General features: G+C 38.1%; 1 protein-coding gene across 1 annotated transcript; it reads right to left on the bottom strand.

Moving 5' to 3' along the window:
* Nucleotides 1-14914: 14914 nt before the first annotated feature.
* Nucleotides 14915-16627, bottom strand: LOC141325691 (uncharacterized). The gene has a single exon (XM_073834449.1). It carries the CDS (start codon nucleotides 16406-16408, stop codon nucleotides 15263-15265), a length of 1146 nt encoding a protein of 381 aa, XP_073690550.1. The 5' UTR covers nucleotides 16409-16627; the 3' UTR covers nucleotides 14915-15262.
* Nucleotides 16628-18969: the final 2342 nt, after the last annotated feature.

The raw sequence follows: 18969 nt of genomic DNA, 5'->3' as shown, positions 1-18969 counted from the left end.
CATTAACATTAGATCTTGCTGGGCTGCTTTATTTGAGGAATAACAACCAGGCAAGCCAAGACCACAAGTCATCAGGAGGTGATGGTTATGTTTTAATGTAATCATTGCTTGACCTGAATCATTGAACTCAATTTAGAATCAAGTCTCTGAGTTATTTTCCATTAAAGGATCTGTAACTCGGAGATAAGCTTCTAAAAGAGTTCAGTCTATTAACTGTTGTATATATTTAGTCTCATGAGTCCACAACAAACAAATCTCTCCATCTTTCTTTAAAATATATTCTGGAAGAATTTCTCATAAGTCAAAATTGGGTTGTTTAGACAAACACACACATCAAGAACCAGCGTATGAATCTCAGGAACGGTGACAAACGACGTGTTCAGATAAACAGATCAACTCTGAACTCTCATAATTTATCCATGCCGCAATGCATGATGGGAGTCATGGATGAGTCCTGATTGGCTACAATACTATTTTTGATGGTCACCGTTGTTGTGGTTCTCACACTGATTCTTCATGTCTGTGTGTCTTAACTAGTTTATTTTCTTTTTTTGTATAGACTTTGATCAAAATACTTTTTTTTTTTTACATAGCTGTCTGATTAAAGATGTGGTTCTCATTCATAGAGTCTATGTAACCAGTGATAAAAACCATAGTCTAATATTATTAATATTAAGAATTATTGAAAACCTGATTGCCTTTTGTCTGGCTGTTATAACACTGCTACAGCAGCCAAACAAGATGAGATTTTACAAACGTTAAGTTCAAGAGCCCAACTAATGCAAACACTGACCACTGTAATGGTTTCTTAAAAAATGTGATTTTCTCCTTTGGTGATTGTGCTTGTTAACATCAGGTGTCTTCAATAATGATCAATCATGACTTAATTAATCACTAATTATCTCATTGACTTTAACTCTGCTTCAGTGTTAATTTAACACTCTGATTTTAACACTTAACACTTTTGAGAGTGGACTCATATAAACTCCCTGGAGAGTTAATTTAACTCTGGCCTTTTTGCTGTGTACATAGAGACAGAGGCTCTTGCAGACCAAAACAATCATATAACACTTAGTTTCTATGAAATATTAGCGTAGGAATAAAGCGTTGAATAAATTAGCATAAATTACCTGCACCGCTGCCACATTCAAAGGCGTTTCATCGTTTCCTCTCAGTGATGTCGGTCTGTCTTCGTGCCCGTCTATAAAATCATTGTCGTTTATTATGTGAATGTATTGGCCCATTTGTTATCCTTCCACTTACTAAGAAAAACATCTTACCACAGATGACTTGTTTAGCCCCAGCCATTGCTCAGACTCTGCCGTTAGCGCGGGTGAGTTTGAATTTTGGCGCATGCGCAGTAGCGGTATTGTGACACTCAATCGCTCATGAATTTTAATGAAATGCGTTTTAGTTCATTGATGATGACAGCACATATGGACAAACAGTTACATGAAGTGTTTTCCCCCTCAATAACTCCATAATACATTAATTTTACTACAAGTAACTAGTATATTGGCATTTTTTGAACAGGTTATATATTCATCTGTATTTTTTCCCCAGAAAACTGAATTGAAACAATAAAGATAAGCAAAAAAATATTTTGTTATGTGATTTACAATAAGCAGTATCTTTTAGGCATAAATGGTTAAAAAACTTGCATAAATTCAATATATACATTGGTACTTTTGATATATATTGTTAACATATATGGTCTTATCATATAATACAACATATAATATACAATTTTAATATATATTGTAAACATATATGGTCATAACATGCAATACCATATAAAAGTTGACCATATATATACTTTCAATATATGTTTATATACAAATTGTACTATGGGAAATTCATATATGTTATAAACATATATCTACATATATCCAGAAGATGTATATATGTGATAATAATATATTGCCCTATATTTAACATATATGAGAGTAGCACTTCTGATATAGGGACATATATGTCATATATTACATTTCGGTATGGGTGATTATAACACAAATAAATCATCCTCCTGGTGACTTTTTTTTTTTTTTTGTTAAAAGCGACAAATCCAGTGACTTACTTACTGGTGTTTGGAGACTCGAAAGCACGAATAACTCTGCAGTTAGGCCTACTGTGCTCAACGAGCAGCGGGTGCTGCCGTGAGCCCCTCTCCTGTCCAAAAGCACTCACTCAAAAGTCTCTCAGTAGCCTCGCGCAGCAGTCAGAGCAGAGAGGAGACACACACCCCTCCAGACTGCAAATGAATCGTGCATGCGCATGGCCGTCGCCGGTCCCGTAGATGTAAATGTTCACTCACTCTCACACAAAAATAAATCGCTTCATTTAAATTGACTCACGACATAGCTCTCTATTCACTCTGGTCTAGTCTCTTGCCAAGTTCGCTTGTGCCAGCTCTCGCTTGTCTGCACAGCAAAATCCCCGGTGTTAATTTAACACTCTCAGTGTTAATTTGTGGACTCATATATACACTGCTTCAGTGTTAACTTCAACACTGCTTCAGTGTTAACTTTAACACTGAAGCCAGTGTTAAAGTTAATGAGATAATTAGGTGATTAACAAAGCGATGATTGATCATTATTGAAGACACCTGATGTTAATAAGCAGAATCCCCAAAGGAGAAAACCAACATTTTTAAGCAACCATTATAGTGGTCAATGTTTGCATTAGTTAGGCTCTTGACCCGTAAATCTTTGATATTAGGTCTTATTTGGCTGCAATAACTGGCTTATAACAGCCAGTTAAGCCAAGAGCAGAAATCATCAGGAGGCATTGACTGTGCTTGACATATTATCATATAGTGACTTGAGTATTTGAGATAGGATTTCCTTACAGACTACAAGAAACTGTGAACAAAAGAGCAATCAGTTTTGGCATAATCAGACAGATGAAAAGAGTTAATTTTAATTTAGACACACAGACATGAAGAATCATTGTGAGCATCACAACAACGGTGACCATCAAAAAGCGTGTTGTAGCCAATCAGAACTCATCCATGACTCCCATCATGCATTGCGGCATGAATAAACGATGAGAGTTCAGAGTTGATCTGTTTATCTGAATATGCCTTTGTCACCATTGTTGAGATTCATGGGCTGGTTCTTGATGTCTATGTGTGCCTACATGAAACACTTTTCTAAAACAGGTTGTAAAAAAATCTTTCCAAAACAGTATAGGAAGTGCTGGATCTTCTGTGGATTGTCAAGGCTATTACAATAAGTGAAAAAAAAAACTAACAGAATAGACACGTTGATTCATGTCAAACAATGAATATGTTAAAACATAATCATCACCTGATGACATGAGCTTATGTCTGGCTGTTTTAAATCAAACACAGCAACAAACAAAATCTAGGGTGTAAGTGTTGTTACTTTGAGCCCAGTCCTCTTGCTGGCGTTTGCAAATCCAATAATGAGGCAACAAGGAGTTTATGGGATAGTGAGATGGGAAGGTGCCACCATGCCATTGAAAACATTTCACAAACTGTCAAGGGTTGTCAGACTTGACGACAAAACTACAAGACATGTGAGAAGACAATCTGACAAGCTGGCACCTATAAGAAACATCTGGGAAAAATGGGTGGAGAGACTGCCTCTTATGTACAATCCTGGTCTCAATGTGACTGTGGATGAGTGCCTGGTTGCATTCAGGGGGCGGTGCTCCTTCAAACAGTACATCCCAAGCAAGCCTGCCAAATATGGCATCAAGATCTAGGCTGCCTGTGATGCCAAAACAAACTGCTTGGAACAGTGCGCAGGAACAAGTCAGAGCTTCCAAACGCCTTGACAATTGCAAAAGGCAGGGCTCAATTTTCCTCAAAGTTTGCTTTCACGGAGACACACACCATCGTGTCATACTGTGCTTTAAAAAAAAATAAAAAATGTGCTTTTCATGAGCACCGCCCACAAAGAGGCAACAATCAGCGAGCGAGAGGACAGGAAGCCTCAAATTATTCTTGATTACAACAAAACCAAAAGTGGAGTGGACGCTCTTGACAAGGTATATATATATGTATCAATATAGTGAATTTAAATGTCAACAAATGACAGTAGATATACTAAATTTTTGTGTATGTGATATTCCAGATCATTGCAACATATTCATGCAGGAGGAAAACTGCTCGCTGGCCGATGGCACTCTTCTATAATATGCTTGATGTGTCTGCCTATAATGCCTTTGTACTATGGAGAGAAATTCATCCGACATGGAAACAAAGTGCCCCAAACTACATGGTGAATACTTTCCCATACCATGCACTACTGAAGGGCAGCCGTGGCCAGAGAGTTGGACTTGTAACCCGAAGGGATTGTAGGTGGGGGGAGTGAATGTATGGAAGTCTCTCCACCCTCAATACCACGACTGAGGTCCCTTGAGCAAGGCACCTAAGGGTAATTTTTCAGCATAAATTATTTAATTTGACCGGGAACAGCCCTATGGCAACATACTTTTGTAACTGATTGTATTAACGAAATGGAAGAATTTGACATGAATTTTGATGCATGCTTTTAATAAGGTTAGAAAATGGTATTTCCAATGGTAAATATATTATTGGGTTAATATAAAAAATCTGCGGATTTCATTATTTAAAAGCCACCAAAAATCACTCAGCCCTACCTGTTATGCAATTATTTGATTAAAGTGGATATCCATTTACTAAATAATGTCAACTTTTATTTATTTTAATTCTTCTTTAATATTTATGAATCTTTCTTGACTTGTCTATGTTGCTAAACAGAAGCCCACGGAGGATAAGATTCGGGTGATTGTGGTTTCAGAAAAAGAAAATGACCTCTCCCTACTGACAGAAGACTGGAAAGACTACATGCTGTCCATGATGTCTGCCCAATAGCAGCTAATGATTTATTGGAAAAACCTACAGTTACCAGCATATGCTGTTTTTTTTGTTTTTTTTGCAACAGGTGTTCTTACTTCTGCTAGATATAAAGGAAGATATTTAAAGAACGTTGGGAACCAGTCTCTGATAGTTTTCCATTGTATTTTGTTTCCCATACTGTGGAAATCATTGGCCACCTGGAACTGTTTGTTTCCCAACATACTAGAATGCTGAGAAATGCTGCAAACCAGGGGAGCCCTGAGTTGTCATCTGAGGGTCACTGTACTAGAGAGCAGAAGAATGCTGCAGACCACAAGATCCAGGACTCATCTTCTGAACAACTTCTCAAAGAACACTGGGCAAAATAAAAATAAAAAATCCAGATGCCCACTGTGCAAAATATATTATGATATTAGGCAACATTTTATAAATTTGCACAAAATTATAAATAGAAGAATATTAATTCCTTTTCTATCATATTCAACCAGCATACTGTATATAAATGAAAGTTGACATGCCCACTTGCAGATTGTAGACTTACTGATGTAACAATTGCAGGGCCATCTATCTCAGAAGATGATGTCTCAAAAGTCACAAAAAGGCATTGTTATGTCTTATTAATTATTTTTAAATAAGGTTTTGTAAGAAACAACATGTTATCACAATATATAGTGCAGAGTGATGCATATATAGATGAGAAAACTGGTTTGCAGGCATTTCCAATGCCTCCCGAACTCCTGAAAAACCAAACCCACTGTTCAAACCACTTGTGAAGGTAAATGGAGAGGACTAGCTTAATAGATTAGTGTTTAACAGAACTGTACATGTATTGCTTATTGTAGTGTACACAATCTCATTGCATATATATTTTAAGCTCTTTGTCTTTGTGTATTATTAAGGTTAAACACAAACAAAGTCATTTAAAATTAAATCAGTTTAAATTTTCCATTGCATTTTTTAAATACTTTTAGGAGGATATAATCTATAAGATATTTATACGTTAGAGTATCATTCACTTTTCACAATTTTAGTTTTTTTTTTATTTCATAGTAAATAAACAAAAGCCCTCCATGTTCTCTTTCTCTGAAACATTATTTCTACGCCGGTGATTCTTTTTAACGATTGACCATTGTTTTGTGAGTATGAAAAATAATCTGTTCTTCTTTGTTTGGTTTGGTTTGGTTTGAACCAATGAAATAAAAGAAAATCTTGAAAACAAGATCTTAACATAATTTTTAATACAGGAGTGTAATTCATACACTGAGCAATTCAAAGTTGTATTACAGGCATAAATATATTTACTACCAAACAAAATGTGTAATTTACCAGATGTTTATTTGCTATAGAGGATAATTAACAATTTATGAAATATTAAATGCATTAAAATAAAAAATAATCAAATGCAAGGTTTCCATTAGTAATGGGCTTTCTATTTATGTCTCTGTTGTATATTGTTAATAAATCAAATGGTTTCTCTGATTCCTTTGTCCTATATTGGCATTAGAGCTCAAAATTAAAAAACGATGTTTCTTTGTAGTCCCAATGGGAAAGACAAATGTTGAGATATATGTCTGCAAACTGTTCAAAAGACCTCAAGCAACACATACTTACTTTGGAGAAAAGATAAGAGAATTTATTGAAATCACTACAAGAACCTCCGAAATGTGTTTTGTTGAATAAATGCGTTTTCTGTATTTCTAAGCAAGATACAGGACTTTTATTATGATGAGACGACGTGACGTCATAAGTGTGCGCCGCGAGATTCGGCTGAAGGAAGGTTGGTGTTTAAAAACATTTAAAGCCTTCAATTTGATATCCATTCAAGCTATTTTATGCCTTTTACACGCGTTTTAAAATGAATAAATTGTCATTGAATGTCAAGTCTTAGCGTTTTTATTTATTAACTTGTGCCCAGCCACACATGACTAACAATATGCGTCTCATTTCCTCCTTATATCATGATTTAGTTTATAAAAAACACGAATTCAGTCACTGATAAGTAGCTCAGCTGATGAAAATAAGTGTATCTATTTAATGTACGTAATATTTAAACCTACAAATCAACAAATACCTAAATCTAAATCATGAATATCTAAATATGAAATGTATGTATATTAAACTGAATTCAGTGTTTGAGTAGTTTATTTCATTTAAGGCCATTAACTGACTGACTCCATTACCATGAGTTGCACACAGATAGTTTAGGTTTATTTTTATTTCTGTTAATTATTCTCTTCTTAAACAGATTGTCCAAACAGACACAAAAACTCCTGGTTAAGCAACTGAGACCCACGATTATAAAGATGGAGTTTATTAAAGAGGAGAGTGAAGACATCAAGATTGAAGAAGTATTCAGTCTGAAACAAGAAGATACTGAGGAACAAACAGGGCTGTGTTTCCCGATAACGATTGATCTTAGCGCTTAAGAGCGTTTTCTACGAGTCACTTTGCGAACGTTCGTTATTGTTTTACGTGTGTTTCCCAAAATGGCACTTAACACAATTGCACGTAGCCCTGTTTTAAGTGCTACTTAGGAGTCGCTATCCGTTGGTAAAGTGCTGAAATGTCACATGCTGTTATAGCAATCCATCTAATTTTTTATTTCCGATTCTTCTTCTACTTGTGTGAATGTGTATTCAACTCGAATAACATAAAAAGTCCTGTGATTTCTTCTTGAGCAAGTTTAAAAACATAAATTAACTGGAAAATAAAACAAATTCTAACAGTCCTTGCCGGAAATGACATCTGCATCATTTTCGATATTATTATGGAACCTTAATTATTTAAGTAGAATTATGTATCAATTTCTTCATCAACAGTTGCTTATCTCACATCAAAATAAATCAATAAGTAAATAAAGAAATAAATAAGCTCTTACATTTATTTTTGAAAAGTTTATCCTAATTATCTTTAATTAGGACAAAAATTTAAATAAGCACATACCTAGGGGTGGAGACACTAGCAAAATGGCTGAAACCAAAAAACAAAGAAAATACATTTTTCAATAAGAGGAAATTAATATTATTTTAGAGGAGGTGGAGCTACAAAAACCTCCTAGGTTTACCTCCTTTTGACAGACACTTACCATCTTGAAATCTAGTTCAATTAGATTTAAGTATTTTTTTTATAAATGTGCCTTAGGAAAAAATGATGTTACTGGTGTCCATCTTGAGACAAAACAAAAGGACTGATATATTTTAAGATCAGTCAGTGCAAGTGTCCTTCAGTAAAAAAAGCTCAGACTTGCATTTTAGTCTGGACTAGGCTTAAGCCTTGTCTGTGAAAAGAGGAGTATATATATTACTACAGCTTGAGTCTTGAGGGTGTGTGTGGCAATATACACTGTAAAAAAACAACCTATAGAATCTACTCAATAAAATGGGGTAAACTGATGTAACAATTTGCACAGTTTGTTTGGGTAGATTCTATCCTATATATCTGAGTAAAGAATACCTGAATTGATCAGCTAAGACAAACTAAAAAAAGTAGGTAAAGTCTACACAGCAAAAAGCCCAGTATTAAATGAACTCTCCCAATAGTTTGAGTCCATACTCAAGAGTATTAAAATGAACACTGAAGCAGTGTTAGAGTTATTGAGGTAATTAAGTTATTCATTGAGTGGTGATTGACCATTATTAAAGACCTGTGTGATGTTAAAAAGCAGAATCGCCAAAAGGAGAAAATCTAATTTTGTAAGTCACCATTATAGTGGTCAGTGTTAGCATTAGTTTAGCTCTTTACCATTAACTTCTTAACATTAGGTTTTGTTTGGGTGCTCGAATTGAGTTATAATGGTCAGACAAACCAGGAGAAATTAGATTATGTGGTGTTGAACATGCTTTGACAAAGTCATAATATAATGACCAGAATAACTGAGTTATATTTTATGTTATTTATGCTGGATTAATCAGAGTATTAATTTTGAAGCTTATTTTGACAAAAATATACACATATTTTAGATATAGACACACAGACATCAACAATCAGCATGAGAATCACAACAATGGTGACCATCAAAAACGTATGTTGTAGCCAATCAAAACTCATCCGTGTCTCCCATCATGCATTGCGGCATGAATAAATTATGAGCTGATTATTTCCGTGATGTTTAGAGTTGATCTGTTTCTGAATATGCTGTTTGTCACCATTGTTGAGATTCATATGCTGATTCCTGATGTCAGTGTGTGCCTAAAAGAGCAATATTAAAAAAAAATTTGATCAGAGGAGCTTGTAAAAATGCCAATAAAAAAAAGCTTTATTATTATTTTTTGCTGCTGTGAAACCCCAATGCAGTTGTAATAAACAAAGAATATAGAACTGAAAGACTAGACTCTAAACGATTCCAGTGGCTCAAATTAAGCTTATTTTAAACCAGAATTATCACCACTGCATGACTTTTGCTCTTTAGCTCGTCTGGCTGGTTTAGCTAAACAGCTAAACAAAACTTAATGCTAAAAAGCTATAGGTCAAGAGCCCAACTAATGCTAACACTGACCACTATAATGGTGACATAAAAATGTTGGTGTCTTCAATCATTTTCAATCACCACTCAATGAATCACTTAATTACCTGATTAGCTTTGACACTGCTTCAGTGTTGATTTTAACACTCTGAGTATGGACTCAAATAAACTCCCGGGAGAGTTCATTTAATACTGCGCTTTTTGCTGTGTAGACTTTACCTACTTTTTTTTGTTTTTCTTAGCTGATAAATTCAGGTATTCTTTACTCAGATATATAGGATAGAATCTACCCAAACAAACTGTGTAAATTGTTTCCTGAGTTTACCCCATTTTATTGAGTAGATTCTTAAATTCAGGTATTCTTTACTCAGATATATAGGATAGAATCTACCCAAACAAACTGAGTGCAAATTGTTACATCAGTTTACCCCATTTTATTGAGTAGATTCTTAAATTCAGGTATTCTTTACTCAGATATATAGGATAGAATCTACCCAAACAAACTGAGTGCAAATTGTTACATCAGTTTACCCCATTTTATTGAGTAGATTCTATAGGTTGTTTTTTACAGTGTAGTATTAGGGCCTATCTATTAGCCTATCGATATAGGTGCAGAAAAATGTTTAATGTGCACATGCTTCATCAGCACTGTTTTATATAAATGTACTCTTCATGTACATTTATAAAAGGACAACCTTTGACCATTATGAACCTAACAAGAGAATAAATTCAGGGAAGAGATAATTAATGCAATTTCTAAAATCAGTGATTCAGTTTCTTCAAGTGGGGCCTTCTGCAATTAGTGAAATAGATGACAATCAGTGTGCGACATGTGAATATTATTACAGCCTGAAAAACTTTAAGTTTTAAGTTTGTAATTTTAATTAAAACATTTTTTTTTCATTCTAACATTTATTATGTAATTTTATTTTATTTATTTATTATTTCTATATTGAATTGTGTAATGAGTAGAAAATAGAAAGTAATAAATATATACGTACCAATAAAATGAAAAATTACTTTGAAGATATGTACATTTTAGGTGCAATTTGCCGGTTGTCCAGCAGGTGCCCTCATAACTCTGTCCCCTTACGATGCACTTAAGGCTTTACGATTACTCCAGAGCACTCGTAAATCTACGAAGATTTTCAAGTGCTACTTAAGTTACGATGTTTTTGGGAAACAGACCGTAATATTAAGATCAGACGTACGATAATTTTTACGAACAATTTAGGCTTACGATGCTTTTGGGAAACGCAGCACTTATTCGGGATACATTGGCTTGGAAAAATTTATTTCGCCGTCCGTTTAACATTCGGATGCAAAAGCAGCCCCAAAATCTTCGACATGTTATCAGAAGCTATTTGCTGGATTTTGTCGAACAACTACGCAATTCCGCACCTCATTTACCTACTCGATGATATTCTAGTCATTTCACCCCCCAATGCAATCCCTGCCGCCCATAATCCTCACAGCCCAAAAAGTTTTTTCCGAGCTCGGGATCCCCATCGCTCAGGAAAAAACCATGGGACCCGCTACCTCCATCGAGTTCCTCGGCATCAATTTAGATTTGGCCAAATTCCAGACCTCCCTTCCCAAGGAAAAGATCGATAGAATAATTCTCGTCTCTTCCACTCTCCTCAGCAGCCCAAGCTGTTCTAAACGTGAACTCCTTTCTTTGCTCGGGCATTAAACTTCGCCATGCGCATTATTCCCCAAGGCCGCCCTTTCATCTCTCATCTCCTCTCGCTCACCTCCTCGGTTCACGCACTCGAGGACTTTATTTCGTTATCCCATGCGTGCCGCGACGAACTTAGGCTATGGATAATGTTCCTCAAACAATGGAACGGCCTTTCCCTCTTCTATAACAACCTCATCTCGTCTCCCATTGACATTCAGCTATTTACTGACGCAGCCCCCTCAACTGGGTTCGGGGGTTTTTACCAAGGACGTTGGTTCTCATCTCCATGCCCCCCCCAGCTGCAGGGCTCTCCCCAGTCCTCCGCTTTCTTTGAGTTGTACCCCCTCGTGGTCACAGCCTTTCTATGGGGGAACGAATGGGCCTCCAAAAGTATTCTAGTACGTTGCAACAACGAAGCGGTTGTCCACTGCATTAACAAAAACCGTTGTCACTGTCCCGCCCTCACGCCTCTCCTAAGACGTTTAATATGGATCTCAACATGCGACCAATTCTTAATAATCGCCAAACACGTTCCAGGCGCAGACAACCAAATTGCTGACTCTTTATCTCGCTTTCTGTTTCAGAAATTCAGGAAGCTGGCTCCAGAGGCGGACCCATCCCCAACTCCAGTTCCTCCTTATTCAGAATTAATATTCCCATGACCCACCCACTGAAAGCTCTCCTCGACGCTTCTCTCACTTTCCTCCAAGCAGTTTCTCCCAGAACTCTCCAGTCATACATAACAGCATGGAGATGCTTCAAGGCTTTCCACCTCTCGTACATTACACCATTCCCTGATTTTTCGCTACTTTCAATTACTTCATTTATCTCCTTCATCAACAGCGTAAAGGGCCTCCAAGTCGGGTCCATCAAGGGCTACCTCAGCGGCGTCCAATTTTTTCATAAACTGATATTCGGCGCCCCCTCGCCCGAAATAGGTAACGCACAAACCTCCCTTCTGATCAAAGGGATCCAACGTTCTCGGCCCACCCAACCCGACCCGACCCGACCCTACCCTCGTCAACCCATAATGCTAGACATCCTCACAAGATGTATCCACACCCTCCGCACAGGTTACCAACCCCCTAACACCGCTCGCACACTCGACACCGTGTTTATTCTAGCTTTTTTCGGGTTCCTTCGAAGTTCAGAACTCACTACCTCCTGCAAATTCGACCCCAATTCCAACCCTACCATCTCAGACTTAACAGTACTCGACAGCGAAACAATTTCTTTCTTTATCAAACAAAGCAAGAAAGACCAAGTCAGAAAAGGCCATCTTATTTACATCTTCAACCTCTCTTCTCCAATCCAACCGTACCAGACCGTCCTCGAATTCCTCCGCCTTAGAAATTCCCAGGCCAAATCCCCCCACGAACCCCTATTTCTAGATGAATCCAAAAATCCGGTGACTCGCTTCTGGTTCCAAAAACACCTCAAATCCGTCCTTCAATCGTCAGGCATCCCAGCAAAAAATTTCTCTGGTCACTCCTTCCGCATCGGGGCAGCAACTTCAGCAGCCCAAAAAGCCCTCTCCAAGCAGCAAATCCAAACTCTAGGAAGATGGTCTTCAGAAGCCTTCCAAAGCTACATCAGGACTAACCAATTTCACATCAAAGAAGCTCACAAAACTCTCATCGGCTATCAATCCACACAATTTTCCCCTTCCGCCCCACCCCACCATTCGATGCCGTGAGCCTTCCCATCGGATGCCGCAGGGCCCCCCCCGGTCAGACATTCGTATGTTGCGACACCACAGTCGGCAGGGCCTACCCGTCCGATCAAGAGCCTTGGTCTCCCATCGGACACCGCGAGAGCCTAACCGAACTCGCAATTTTCCGTTCCGTCTGCCCTGCAATTACTAACTCCTGTCAAACGCTACAACAGCGTTCCTGTCAAGCAAGACTGGCCCCTAAAGTTCCGTCAAATAAATAAATAAATACTTTTAGATCTTCCCATCCCTGACCTTTTCCCTTCTACGGTCGGCGAGGCATTCCAGTCTGATGCCGTGAGCCTTGGTCTCCCGTCAGGCACCCCAGGAACCTCCCGACCACTCAACTTTACCATTCCGTCGTACGTTCAGCGGGGCCCACCCGTTCAATGCCGTGAGCCTTGGTCTCCCGTCGGACGCCACAGAGGCCCCCCATTACCGCAAGCTGCTCCGGTCAAGGCAACTCAGGCTCTCCTGGTCAGGCCCCAACTACGCTGCTCCTCCATCGGCCGGTAGGGCTCACCCATTCCAACGCCGTGTGCTCCCGTTGAGTATCGGTTTGAGCCCTCCCGAACGGGCGCCCCAAAATCTCAAAAAGAAAAAGAAAAAATACCAGCAGCCGGTAGGGCTTACCGACCTGATACCTCTCCCATCAGGAGTACGTAGGCTGTCCCAGCCAGCTAACCAAGCGACTTCTCTCTCTAACAACAGCCCCCATCAGATCTCAGCGCTTTGGGGGGGTCCTTAGTCCGGCGGCTGTCCTACTTTCCATCGCTTATTGGGGGGTACTCTAGGTTCGGGCCATTTCCGAGCTCGGAGCCCTTCCCTGGACAGCACGCCAAACACGCTTTACATACTTCAGCTAATTATATGTAAGTGTGAACTCGTAAAATAACATTCTTACAGTATTAATGCATTAGAGCATGTAGCTTGATCAGAATCGTAAAGAGACATTAATTTACAAGGCAGAATCAAAACCTCATGTAATTAATTTACAAGGCAGAATCAGAATCTCATGTAATTTGTGCACAAGAGTTTTATTAATTAAGGACTAACACATGACTAATCAACAAACAAACAAACATACAATCACTCATACATGGAGGAAGGGCAAGTCGGATTGGATAAATGGAGCCATTAGAGAAACAAGAAAAATTACGCTATGAGAAGAGTCACTTAACCACCTGAATGAAACCATCAGTGCCGTTTTACAAAGGTGTTTGCAAATGAAACTTTTTAAACAAATTAAACACATATGTTTGTTTAGTTAAATGTATGATACTTGCATTGCCTTGGTCGTTGACGAGTGTTTGGATGTAGTCTTAGATGAAAGTCTTGATGGTTTCAAGGTTTTGGACTTGGGATCACATTTTTATGGGTTTAAGGAGCGATGAATTTCAAAGGTGTCCTGGCTCTGTGGTGATTGGGAGTTTCTTTCAAGGTGGAAAGTGAAGAAGAATGATGAGCTGAGAGAGAGAGACCTAGCTGAAATCCTGTGATCTTTGGGGAATGAAAAGACAAGGCTGCAGGGCCTGGCGCAGGCTTGGGGTTCTGGAGAGTTCTAGCTCATTTTCCTCATCTTCCTAGGAGTTTAAGGCCTCCCAGGCGCAGAAGCATCGACTCTGGGACTTATCAACCAGAAGATGGCAAGGTGATGAGACACGGGACTAAAAGAACTGAGAAAAGCCAGGAGAATTGAGGTGAGTCACTGTGTGAAGCCTTTATCTCTTTTGGGGGTTACAGTCAGGAGATAAAGGTAATTGGGAGGCCAGGGTAATTGATAATTGGGAGGCTAGAGAGCCAATGGTGACTTTTGCTTTTGGAGGGAAAGTTTACAACTCTTTGTCTGTAAGCATGGTATTTGCATATGTATTGGGATTGGTTGTTCATGCAAAAACTACTAAAGATTCTTAAAACACTAATATGTTGCATAGGTATCAAAAGATAACATACACCTTTTAAATCATCAACAAATTCAATGAGACCAAACATCTTATTTGTGATGTTATACTACATAGTGATCATAACACATGCATAAAAACATTTTACAATACAAAAGACAAAATAAATGAACAGTAATAATTAGGGATGCACCGATCCGGATCGGTGCATCCCTAGTAATAATATACACAATGATCTGAGGATATGTGTGTTCGTTCACAGAAAGTTTTTTTTTTAAGAATTAATGAAAGAAGTCAGTTCCCATGGCAGTATGTGTCCTTTTTAGAGTATTAGTTGGGGAAAGTTCTCTCCACATTCTTTTGAGTAGTAAAGTTTATTTGGTCTGGCAGAGGAGTCCTGGTTGCCATAGTAAGACCATTTGTAGACATTATGGCAGCCAGTGTTGTGGATTGGGTGAGGGGGGTCTGTGATCATTTGTTAATCTAATAAAAAAAAAATTATTTGGTAAATCTAATGAACAACTGTGTCTGATTGGTCCGGACCCTACATTGTTTTTTTTTTCGAGCAACAAAGAATGTCGGTTTGTAGAGTAATTTACAACAGCTTCAGATGTGGCTCAACCAATCAGAATCAAGGACCAAAACTGTTTTATACATTTTAGTTGAAACTCTTTTCGGATCTGTCAGCCTTCTCTCTATTGTGAATTTTAATGTGCCTGTTAAGATTTTCTTTTAGAGTGAAACTCTTTCCACACTGTTGGCAGATAAAAAGGCTCTCTCTATTGTGGATATTCATGTGCTTGTCAAGGTTTCCTCGTTTACTGAAACTCTTTCCACATTGATTGCATGTGTAAGGATTCTCTCCAGGGTAAACTCTCAGGTGGACTCTAAGGTTTCCAGGATTACTGAAACTTCTTCCACACTGATGGCATGTGAAAGAGTTATCTCCTGTGTGAATTCTCATGTGAGTTTCAAGGTTTACTTTTCGAGTGAAACTCTTTCCACACTGTTGGCAGATGAAACGCTTCTCTCCAGTGTGAATTTTCATGTGAACTTTAAGGTTTGTATTTTGAATGAAACTCTTTCCACACTGTTGGCAGATGAAACGCCTCTCTCCAGTGTGAATTTTCATGTGGTCTTTAAGGGTTCCTTGTTGAATGAAACTCTTTCCACACTGTTGGCAGATGAAAGACTTCTCTCCTGTGTGAATTTTCATGTGGACTTTAAGGTTTGTATTTTGAATGAAACTCTTTCCACACTGTTGGCAGATGAAAGATTTCTCTCCTGTGTGAATTTTCATGTGGACTTTAAGGTTTCCTTTGAGACTGAAACTCCTTCCACACTGTTGACAGATGAAACGCCTCTCTCCAGTGTGAATTTTCATGTGGTCTTTAAGGGTTCCTTGTTGAATGAAACTCTTTCCACACTGTTGGCAGATGAAAGATTTCTCTTCTGTGTGAATTTTCATGTGGACTTTAAGGTTTGTATTCTGAATGAAACTCTTTCCACACTGTTGGCAGATGAAAGGCTTCTCTCCTGTGTGAATTTTCATGTGGACTTTAAGGTTTCCTTTGAGACTGAAACTCTTTCCACACTGTTGGCAGACGAAAGATTTCTCTCCTGTGTGAATTTTCATGTGGACTTTAAGGTTTGCTTTTCGAGTGAAACTCTTTCCACACTGTTGACAGATGAAAGGCTTCTCTCCAGTGTGAATTTTCTTGTGGACTTGAAATTCTCCTTGTTCACTGAAACTCTTTCCACACTGTTGGCAGATGAAAGGCTTCTCTCCTGTGTGAATTTTCATGTGGACTTTAAATTCTCCTTGTTCATTGAAACTCTTTCCACGCTGAAAGCAAGTGAAAAAAAAAACTCCTAGTTCTTGCCTTTTTAGCTCTTTTTTGTGTAAATGTATTTTCTGATTGTAAGGAACAAAATGATGTTTTTACAGTTATGAAAACATGAAGATTCTCAAACTGATCTTTCTCTTCAGTTTCATTCAGATCTTCTCTCTCCTCTTTCAGTGCTGTTGGGCCTAAGGTGGGAAAACAAAGAAATAAAAGTTAACCCCAGTTTAATGCCACAGAGCAGGTAACACCAAAACATGTAGATACTGTATGTAATGCATGTATGCTAGATCTCATATCATGGTGTCCAAACCAGATCATAGTCGGATGGTGTCCTATAGAGTTAAAGCTGGCTGCTATACAATTTATTCAATCTAATAAAAGATTAGGAAACCTAGATATTGTTAGATCCGCTGGCTGGTGATTAGCTCGAAGGAAAACTCGTTAATCCAGAGGTGAATCCACAAATATTTCTTCTCAAACTGATCTTTCTCTTCAGTTTCATTCAGATCTTCTCTCTCCTCTTTCAGTGGTGTTGGGCCTAAGGTGGAAAAACAAAGAAACAAAAGTTAACCCCAGTTTAATGCCACAAAGCAGGTAACACCAATCATGTAGATTTGTAATGCATGTATGCTAGATCTCATATCATGGAGTCCAAACCTGATCATAGTCTGGTGTCCTATAGAGTTTAAGCTGGCTGCTATACAGTTTAATCAATCTAATAATAGTTTAGGAAACCTAGATATAGACTGATCTCAATTATGATGTACCATGTTTTTCTTCTAGGGGATCAAATGCAACAAATATAAGAAAGGCAAGGAAAATGGACAAACTCCCCACTCAACCGTAAGATGAAAAATTCATCACACAATAATTCTTTCTGAGGTTTTAATAAGGGGGCAATGATGTTAGCCAATCATAAAAATGGGCTGTAACAGCGAGTCCCAACCACGTTCCTGGAGCCCCTCAACACTGCATGTTTCTCTAATTAAATGATTAATTACCTGGTTCAAGTGTGTTTGATCTGGGTCAGAGCTAAACTTTGAAGGATGGTAAATCTTTAAGAACAGGTTTGTGCACCCCTGCACTAAAATGGGGGTGTGAGACAAAAGAGAGATGCAAAATGTGCAGTGTTTGGGGGCCTCCAGGAACGTGGTTGGAAACCACTGGTCTGTTACACTGACCTTTTAAATGGAAAATGCCCCATAACTTACTGTAAAAAACAAACAAACAAATAAAAAAAACACATCACATCAGAACATATCCTTTAAAAGATAACAGGCAATATTTTTACACCAATTGAATGTGAAGTGAGATGTGCTGAAGTATGGTGAATTTGTGCTCTACATCTAACGCCGGTTTCACACTGCACGCGTAAGCAGAGCGTAAGCAGGGCGTGCGCAGCACGTAGGCAGAGCCGAAGCGGCGCGCATCCATTTTCCTTTCACACTGGAAGCGTTTGTCGCGAGCAGCTGAACTGCAGCTTGTGTACTTCCAATATAGACAAGTATTGTTCATTCAGTCACGCATTTCAGGTGTTCTCCAAGAACTGTCATGTGCTTTGATTTGTGATATGTCGTAGATTTAAGTAGCAAATTAGAAACGCTAAAATATTGAATATATTTTTAGACAAAGATCGTCTTAATGATTACCAGTTAGGTTTATGATAATTATAGCAACAGTTTTTCAATAACAAAAACAATATGTAAAATTATGGTATTTTGGTATTTGTTTTACATTTGTTGCCATGACATGGTTAGAGTCATATGATATTTTCATATTTTTTTATGGTGGTTGTCCAACTTTGAGATAATCACCACGTTTATAATTAAACCATTATATTTAAAAACATGTTAAAACATATCATATAAAAATATAATTTGTTGGTTTTACCACTGTAAATCTATATTAAATAATTATAGGATCTCCTTCAGTACTTTCAGAATCTTCTCTTTTAAAAATGATTTTATTTCTGTATTTTTAAATGTTTTACATTAACATTTTAATGGCAGTAGTATGTTTATTTACTCTTGTATATATCAAAACAAGCAGAAAATAGTACAAACTTTGTTTACGTGATTGTTTTGAACAAGTAGGCTAATTTATAGACATTATTTACAAACAAATGCATTATTTTTGCTGGTGAGCCTTTTAAACCGTGATTGTGATACATGTGATACATGATTTTATGGTGAAATTGTTATTTTTCGTGCGAATCAGGTCAGATTTGATTAAGATCGATGCACTGTGGCTTTAATCCAGCGTAAGCGTCGCAGCAAAAATAGACTCGGCGCCAAAACGATCGCGGCACTGACGCTTCTGCTCTGCTCCTGCTACGCGCTGCCGCGCCGTCCCTGCGTGCGGTGTGAATGCTCTAATCTGTTAACATGGGCGCCGAAAAAAATACGCGCTGCTTACGCCCTGCAGTGTGAAACAGGCGTAATCCATCCAAGTGTCCGCGCACGCTCACACACACACACACACACACACACACACACACACACACACACACACACACACA

The sequence above is a fragment of the Garra rufa genome, chromosome 2 (assembly GCF_049309525.1).
Source record: "Garra rufa chromosome 2, GarRuf1.0, whole genome shotgun sequence".
In the NCBI taxonomy this organism is placed as follows: domain Eukaryota; kingdom Metazoa; phylum Chordata; class Actinopteri; order Cypriniformes; family Cyprinidae; genus Garra; species Garra rufa.
The sequence above is the reverse complement of the archived record's forward strand: the minus strand, read 5'-3'. Positions and strand labels throughout refer to the sequence as shown.